This window comes from Oryzias melastigma, linkage group LG23 (genome assembly GCF_002922805.2).
Source record: "Oryzias melastigma strain HK-1 linkage group LG23, ASM292280v2, whole genome shotgun sequence".
Taxonomy (NCBI): Eukaryota; Metazoa; Chordata; class Actinopteri; order Beloniformes; family Adrianichthyidae; genus Oryzias; species Oryzias melastigma.
This window is the reverse complement of record NC_050534.1, coordinates 5,805,723-5,814,946: the sequence shown is the minus strand read 5'-3', so window position 1 is coordinate 5,814,946 and position 9,224 is coordinate 5,805,723. Positions and strand designations below refer to the sequence as shown.

The window sequence follows — 9,224 nt, the reverse complement described above, 5'->3', positions numbered from 1 at the left end:
GTTGAAGTTGCTTACGGTTCTCTGGTCTTGGCCACTCCAACACTGCCTGAACCTTGCTTGGGTCCATTTTGATGCTGCCTTCAGTGATGACCAGACCCAGGAAAGCTATAGTAGTGGCGTGGAATTCACATTTTTCAGCCTTGACATAGAGCTGGTTTTGAAGCAGCCTCAGAAGAACCTTGCATACATGTTGGACATGTTCAACCTCTGACTGAGAGAAAACCAGAATGTCGTCCAGGTAAACAAATACAAATCGGTTTAACATGTCCCCCAACACGTCGTTGACCAGATTTTGAAAAACTGCTGGGGCATTGGTCAGACCAAATGGCATAACCTGGTATTCAAAATGGTCTGAAGGTGTATTGAAGGCCGTCTTCCACTTGTCTCCTGCTCTGATGCGAACTAGATGGTAGGCATTGCGTAGATCCAGTTTGGTGAAGTATTTAGCTCCCTGGAGGAGTTCGAAAGCTGAAGACATAAGTGGAAGAGGATATCGGTTACGTACAGTGATTTCGTTGAGTCCTCGATAGTCGATGCAAGGTCTCAAACCTCCGTCCCTTTTTTTAACAAAGAAAAATCCAGCTCCAGCAGGAGAGGAGGAGGGCCTAAAGAGTCCAGCAGCCAACGACTCCTTGATGTAGGTTTCCATGGCCTCCCTTTCGGGACCCGAGAGGGAGTAAATACGACCTCTGGGAGGTGAAGAGCCTGGCAAAAGGTCGATAGGGCAATCGTAAGGGCAGTGAGGAGGTAAGGTGGTGGCTTTTACCTTGTTGAAGACTTCTTTGAGGTCGTGGTAAATAACGGGTACTCTGGAGAGATCGGGGTATCTCTCCACAGATAACTTGGCCTGGTCAGATGGTAAGGGTGCTTCCATGGCGCCAAGACAGCTATTGAGGCAGTCCGCGCTCCAGGCCAAGACCTGACCTGTTCGCCAATCGACCTGAGGGTTATGGTGTTGTAACCAGGACAAGCCTAGAATGACAGGAATGTCAGTGTTCTTGATGACATGGAACCTGACAAACTCAAAATGGTTGTCGATCTGCATCTTCACTGGCTCCGTTATAAAACAGCTGTTGGTTATAATGCGTCCATCAATGGCTTTGACACTCAGTATATGATGCAGCAGAGAAACATTGACACCCCACTTGTGTACAGTCTCTTCAGCCATAAAATTACTGTCAGTCCCTGAATCAATGAGCACAGAGTCAGTGTGTGCCTGGTTCTTTACATGGAAGGACGCCTGTGTACTTTGGTTGGACTGGGAGGAGGAAAACAGAGGAAGGCTCACACACGTCTCTTCCTTTCGTGCTGAGCCGGGCCTTTTACTGGACAGTCCTCAATGCGNGGTCCCGGATGAAGCGGAGGAAGATGGATGGATGGATGGATGGATACTAGGGCTGGGTATCATATTTGTTTAGAAATACATTAAAAATCTATTTAATTCAAATATATTGAAATAATATAAATATATTATCCAGTTCACATATTGTAAAATGTATTTGTGAATAATGAGATTGTTAATATCATACAGTGTTACATGGATTCTCTAAAGGAGAAGTTCTAACAAAAATGTTCAGATCATTAACATTGGAAACATTGTTCTGCTTGGCCACTAGGTGGCGATCGCGCTACAGAAGTACACTTTATTCAAGAAGAAGAAGTCAGTATGAGGGAAAAAAAAACAAAGTTTTAAACCACAAATAGTTACTTTAAAAATGATTTCCTTAAAAGAGTTTGGAAAATGAATACCAGTAAGTAAATAAAGATGTTCATTTAGTAAGAAATGTATTTTTTTTGGTCAACTAAACGTTAGCATAAGCCGTCCTATGAGGAATTCTATTGAACATTAGCATCAAGCTAGCGGACTTTAGCTTTATGTGCTAAATCGATTTATATCTTTTGTGAGTCGATTATTGATCTATTAAGTTTATATCAATTCAAATCGTTTAATTGATTTTTTTTAACTTTGCCCTAAAAATTAACGTCCCTTAAGACTAAAAGTACAATCTTCCAGACCAATTTTTTACATTTTTTGACACCACATTATACTGTTCCGTTGATTTTATCTGAAAAAACAAAAAAAAGTTTTCATTTCATTCCAAGAACTTGAGCTTCTATCCTCCCCTATATTCCTCCTTCCCTCAGTGACCTTGCTTCTAACACAGTTCCATATGTTCTGGCCTCTTCTCCAGATATCTGTAGGTATGTGAGAGTCCGCGGTGGACCCGGGCATCAAAGCCAGAATCAACAGGGAGGCGCTGTCAGTCCAGCCGCCTCCAACGATCGCTGGTGTGAAGCTCGGCTCCCTCAGATCTGCGGCGATGCATAATTCTGGAATATTAGCTTTTATTGGGCGCAGACTCTCGGATCATTTGAGATCTCCCGGAGTCCGCCGTGTCCACGTGCGCGCTCACCAGATGGTGGCTGCCTTCCTCGTCGTAGTCGTCCTCGCCTCCATCGGTCATTTCTCCCGCCTCCACGTCCAGAGCCCCCTCCCCGGCCTCCTCCCCGGAGTTCTCCGCCGTTTCTGATACGGACTCCTCGTGGAGGGAGTCGCAGTTGTCCTCGTATTTCCTCTGAGCCTCTAAGAACACAGAAGAACATGAGAGCAGAAGATCAGAGGTGAGTTCATCAGAATCTCCACCTTCAGCTGTGCAGAAATATCATCACTCTATGGAGTGAGAATAGTCTCAACCAATTTGTACGAGTGTAATTCTTGATTTGGAACTCATACAAAACATGTTGTACATAAGTACAAAAAATGACAAAATACAAAAAAAAAGTGAATTTACATTCACACAACTTTATTAATCACAACGTAAACTAACTACACACACAAATCTTTAAAAATTACACATGAATCGCCTGATAGACACACAAATTAAGCAAAAATCTGATGTAAAACTCTTTTAACGTCTCCAAGATTCCTCCATAAGTGATGCGTTTAAATGCTGCTAGAATGCTGGGTCATCAGAGTTTTCTAATCAGCAGCTTTAAATGTCAGGACAGGTCACGAGATCACCCAAAAATGACAGGCCCAGGAGTGGATGAAGTTCAGTTATTTATTGCTGAAGGATGATGAGATGGAAACAGGCAGGGTGCAGTAACGCCGCCAGACACCAGGGGGTGCTGAAGCCGCAGATGAGGGCGCCGTCGGAGAGCAGAGCAGAATGAGTGGAGAGGAAGAGTCTTTAGTTTGTGGAAGTTTGTAGCGGTCTTGAGTGGGGTAATCCGTGAAGAAGAGATCTTAGCAGCAACAGGATCTATGGACAGGCTTTGAGCAGGACTTGCAGCGTGGAGGAAGCAGGAATCCAATTCCAGCGGAGTAGCAGCGTTGTCACGGGAACACAGCGTGAGTGCACGGGACGTGAAGGCAGGCAGGTAAGCAGGCAGAGAGCTTGAGTTTCTGAAGCATGAGACAGAAGCGGTTAGCAGACTGTGACGCTTAGAGCTGGTAGTCGGGCTGAATAGCGAGACGTTCCGGCAGTGATAGGAGCAGTGAGACAGAGATATATAGGAGGACAGACAGGTGCAGCAGATCAACCTGATGAGCAGTAGTGGTGGGAGGAGCGGAGGCAGGGGCTGCCGTGACATTAAACTTAGATTGTGAATATTATCTGGTGAAATTGTGACATTTTTCCACTTTCTTAAATTATTATGCCCCAATAAAACAATAAAAAGTCTAAAAATGTGTTTTTTAAAGCACTGAACAATAAAGTTTCTGTATTCTCATTGCTCCCTCGAGGTTGGGCTTCCCCACAGTGAAACTCTTCCGCAAGCAGGCGGCGTAAGGTCCTCCTTGAATCCATAACAAAGATTCTAAAAATGGAATCCAGCGATTGACACACAGCATTAAAGGGGTGAAACCACCAAATGCATCTGTGTCTGCAGCTCGCCCCTCCCCCAGGGGGTGGGTCAAATCCAGACAACAACTCTCACAAACTTAGGTGTGTGACAAATGATGCAACTTCAACAAATGTTTCAGAATTTAACTGAAAGATTTAGAAAAAAGGGGATTTTCTTTTAGAACTTTTTCTCCATATTTCAAATTTCCATTAATTTCATTACATTTTGTCATAGGAAAAACTTTTAAATGAGCTCCAAACTGATTATGCAACATCTTCTCCATGCAGAGCATGAGCCTAATGTGAAATTCTAATGAAACACTCGATGTCCATTCTCATTTATCCTTTTATTTAGAAATCTTTTTAAATTCATGCAAATGCTTCTCTGACCCGGTCGATGGTGCATTCGATGACCTTGAGTTACAGCTCGTTTGTCAGCAGCTGTTCAGCATATGCTCCAGAAAAATGGATTTGATTGAATAAAAAAGGATAATAGTAATAATATTTTTTTTTAATCTCCTTTTGAGCACAGATGCTTTGAGACATGCTTTACCAAAAGGATGCTCAGCTGTGCCACTTTAAATATGATTTTTGACATTTTCACTTTGGACCGGCCCACAGCGGCGAGCCGTGCACCACAGGACGGCGAGCAGCCTCCGTCTCCCCGCTGACACGGAGACATTAGTGTTCCCGTCTGCATTGTTTTAACCGCTCGCATTTGTTGATGTACCCGGTGAGATTTTTCTCTGCTCCAGCTGCAGCAGCACGCTCTCTATTACTGAGGTTTTTCCATTAGTAGTTATAATAAACCCATTATTTCCATTCTCTTATTTTGGAGTCTGCAGACCAAACAGTCGCACCGTTGGAGCTTCTATGTCTCTTTATTAGCCTTTCATTTTCAGGGTTTCAGCAGGTGGAATCAAATAATCGGGTCTTTTAGATGTAAAAACTGAGTTTTCCTTCAGAAGTACGGAAAATCAGGGATCCACAGACCCTGTCTGGCAGCCGCTACGGCTTCTACTGTATTCATGAAAAGTATTGTGCTAAGAGAAGTCAGTCCTAAATATGTAATAAAGGTGTCTTTGTCACCAAAGAGACAGCTTTATGTTTGATTAATTCATTTGCTTCTGACATATAATAGAAAATCCATTCTCTACTGTGTTATAGAAACACAAAACCTTCTGGGTTTGGCTTCAGCCGAGTGCTGCTGTCAGCTTTAGTGTCCAACATCCATACAGATCTTCAGACAGTCAGTCAGCGTCCTGCTGAGACCTGTCTTGATTGGTAGATGTAAGCCCCGCCCCCTCCATAACACTCCCACCTCCTCTGACTCGTCTGAGCTTCTCACCAGATTCAGCTCTCTGCTGCTTCTCGATCTTCTCCAGTCGTCCCAGCAAGGAGTCGATCTTCATCTTGATCTGAGTGAGCTCTCTCTTGATGGTCTGCAGTTGGTCCGTCTTCACTGTTGAAGCACAAACGCAAAACGTCATTGTTTGATGGCGCTCACATGGACAGTTTTCAGACCCCATCTCCAGCAAATTCCCTACTGGACGCTTGTCCAAAAATGTAGTGGGAGGAGCTACCAAAGGCATTGCCTATAAATTGGAAGACATGGATGATGTTGAGATGTCAGGAAACTAAATCACTTTCCAACCAAAAAGTCAAGTTTTTCTTCTTTTATGTCTTGTTTTTGGCAAAAAATACAAAGTTGGGAACAATTTGGGAACAGAGGAGCTCTCAATCTTGAAAGAGCTCCACTTTTATAGGTGGTTGGCTCCGCCCCCTTCACCTAATCAACCCAATTACTAATCAAAATCAACGCATATTCTGAAAAACAGCAATTCACACATATCTTGTAACAAATCCAACAAAAATATATCTCCAAACAATTTCTAAACAAAATACAAAAAGACCCCGGTAAGACCCAGACCATCTTCCCTTCATAATAAAATACCATAAACCACGTTGACCACAGAAACATTTCAGATATTTTTCTGTTACTCTTCTGTCACTTTGGGTTCTTACGGATTAAAACAGGCCTGTCAAAAACAAAACAAGAGGACTGGACCTCCTGGATTCAGGAAGTAAACAAAAACACTGGAAACAACAAACTGACCACAAAAACAAACAAAGTGAACAGACGTCACCAACAAATCCACTCTAAGTCCTCACACAGTGACAGATGTGTGCTCCGTCACATGAAAGATCAGGTTTATTTATTCTAAATAAANGATGGAGCCAAATCGGTATAAATACAGCATCTGATTGCTCATTTAAGAGCAGCAGGGATTTCTTGCCATAGGTCCAGATGACTACAATACACTACAGATAAAGATTTATATGTCTATAAAAATAAAATACTTTAACAATCTTAAAAATCCTAAATAAAATGCTCTATTAATATACGAATACTAAACCCACAGTGGGAGAAATCATCATGAAAAGGAAAAAAAGTGTCACAAAATCTAATGTGATCCTGCTGCTGTTCCTCTCCAGGCTTCAGTGAATTCTTCATTTTTATTTATTTATTTTGCAAAATTCCACTTTTATTTTTTACAGATATTTATTTATATATTTTGAATTTATTCTTTTACAACATTTAGTTTTCATGTAGCCCACAGACTGTAAGACAGAAATGTTCATTTAAGTCACAATTTTCATTTTTTCTTCAACACAATGAATTAAAAGTATTTTAAGACCAAATTTGTTTTCTTTTTGCCCTTACATTAATCTTTCTGTTTTCCTACTAACAGAAAAGATTCAATACAAATGAACAATTATGTGTTTGGTTCCTCCTTTTTGGATTTTTAACAATTATTTGCACAATTGTATAATTTATAATTAGAGGAGTATAAAAATTGATCAATCTTAATGAAGTTTAATTTTAATCAGAAAAACAAATGATACACTGTATTTCCGTTTTTTTTCTCTCTCTTCAATGTTGAGTTTCACTGGAGAAGCTCCACAGGTCAACAGTCCTCCACAAGGGGGTGGGACTAGTTTTAGGAGCGTAAGAATACTCTCACGAGCGAGAAGAAGAGGTGTCACCAGCGCACAGGAGAGGAGGAACCCGGAGTTTGATATATGTTATGTGGACTTATGGTGGAAATTTAACGCCATGTAACGCCACAATGTGACACCCAGACAGACATTAAAGGAACAGAGTCGGGAAAGCAAAAAAGTCTGGAGCAAAATTTGGGTGATTTGCACCGTTTTGTTTTTTTTGCTCCAATGTTATCCCTATCGTAGCGCTAATGAACAGTAAAAATACAATAGAAGAAGAATCTCCTCCCTGCTCATACCTGATAGTCACTGATTTGTTTCAATTTCCGAATTATTCCCTTGATTTAAGGAACACAAATTTTGTTCTTACTCGAGTTTTTACATATCGCTGATATCTTCAAGATCGTTCCAGGTCTGTATAACAGGGAGCGCCCTCTACTCTCCCCTGGGGTAGGGGTGCATGTGGTTGACAATGTGAGATCTTTAATAAGATTCAATGCCAGTCGCTGCACTTGGGACCACTGCTCTGGATTACACCATGAGAGAATGTAGGCCAGCACTGTAGAGACTGTGCTTTGATTATGAGCCACTAAAATAGGTAAATGTATCCTTGCCTTTATCCAAGTCAAGTCATTGTCTGTTTGATTAAATGTTATAGTTTTTCTTTAACTATGTGTGTCCTTGAGGCGTGTACACAATCAAGTACAAGGTCAGGACAAAAGCAGTGTCTCATAGGCTTACAAAGAACAGCACAACTGAAGTCTTTGTGTCATCCAGCAGGTTGTTGTCGATACAGCAGGAATCCTTCTGATTTTTATGTAGTATTTATAGAGTTTTGACGTGAATTTGTACATAATACAATAAAAATGTGACGATTAAGATTGTTTTTTACTGTCAAAAGTAGATAACGCACAGGCAACACAAGTTTAAAGAGTTTTAAAAATAGTTGCTTCTCTGTAAAATCACTAAGCCATTAATTATTTTTTAGCAATCATTTATTATTTATAAAACATTTGGGTAAAACTTTATAATAACTAGACTTTTAAGCGTTAGTTAACACTTAATTAATCATTTATAAAGCATCACTCCCACTTTATTAAACATTAGCAAGTAGCTTATATGTGTTGTTATTAACACTTTATTCAGGATTTAAAAGGATTAATATAATCTGTTTATTAATTCTTTGTTAAGACTTTATTTATTCACAAGTAAACATTTAAAATCAAGCATTAAATGATTTACAAACCAGTTATTTAAGTTATAAAGTGTTAGAAAAGGATTTCAAAAACCTTGTACATTTTTAATTACATTAATTTTAGGCATGTACTGTTAATAAATCATTTATAAACTCATATTCTTGGCATAAATCAAGACGTTTGTTTCCGTCGAAGCTTGTCAGGTATGAAACAATCACGTGCCTGATAACAAAATAATTAGAACAGTTACTTTAAGTTATGGCTCCAAAAGAGTTCCATATTTTTGGATCCACTTTTGCTTCTTCAAATCTGTGTAAGGACAGACAAAAAAATAGTGAGAATAAACTTCTTACTTAAACTAAATTTGGCAACAAATCTATAGAGCATATCCAGCAAAAAGCACAACAACAAAAAAACAAAAAGAAACTACAAAAAAAACAAAAACATTTCTTTCAAGAAGACAAAGAGATAAAATGGTACAAACTAAAGCCGTAAACGACTAAAGAAAATGTGAAAGCGTATGTAAATGAGAGGGGAGGGACAGATACAATGGAGAGATGACATGATATCCTTCTGTCTCCGTGTATTAACACAGCAAGATCCCTTCTCTCTCTTCTTGATAATTTGAAGACATTTCTAATTAGGACAGAATCCCTTAGGTTGGATGGAATAGACTCAGGGATGAGAAGGGGGAAGATCCAGGGAATAAAGTCATATTTATATCTGTCTTCAATAATTGTCTTCTATTTGATCTTTTGGTATACTCTTAGGACCCACATTTTTAAATTCCTTTGAGCTCTGGCAGAATAAAAGAATGTGTGACTGTATATGCAAGGAAGTTTCTAAAATGTTCACCCATTTTTGAACGTTTTAGATGTGGATAATCATCAAACTGTACGTGCTGTGACTGACAGGGCCAACTCATAAAAGGATCATGACCAAAACCGAAACAGACTGGCACTCTGTTGAGGATGTACCTTACCTAACTTCACACAACAGTAGCTGGGATAGGCTCCAGCAACCCTGGACCAAATCTAAGAAACATAACTGACAAAACCAAACCCAACGGGCACAATCCACACAAGTTTAAGATGTTAAATAGTTTTTAAATATTCTTTTTATTGATTTTTTTCATTTTGACAAAAAAATAAATAAATAAAAACAACAACAAAAACACAAC

General features: G+C 39.8%; 1 protein-coding gene across 1 annotated transcript; it reads right to left on the bottom strand.

Annotated features, from left to right (window-relative positions):
* Positions 1-1,779: 1,779 nt before the first annotated feature.
* On the bottom strand, positions 1,780-5,366 carry LOC112159113 (RNA-binding Raly-like protein). The gene is made up of 2 exons (XM_024292981.2): positions 5,194-5,366; positions 1,780-2,584 (listed from the first exon to the last, which is right to left on the bottom strand). Exons 1-2 carry the CDS (start codon positions 5,333-5,335, stop codon positions 2,340-2,342), a joined length of 387 nt encoding a protein of 128 aa, XP_024148749.1. The 5' UTR covers positions 5,336-5,366; the 3' UTR covers positions 1,780-2,339.
* Positions 5,367-9,224: the final 3,858 nt, after the last annotated feature.

Coding starts and splice junctions, on each gene's coding strand:
- LOC112159113 (XM_024292981.2), bottom strand. CDS start 5,335: ATGACGTTTTGCGTTTGTGCTTCAACAGTGAAGACGGACCAACTGCAG. Junction 2,585..5,193: donor GCAGCAGAGAGCTGAATCTG/GTGAGAAGCTCA, acceptor CTGTGTTCTTAG/AGGCTCAGAGGAAATACGAG.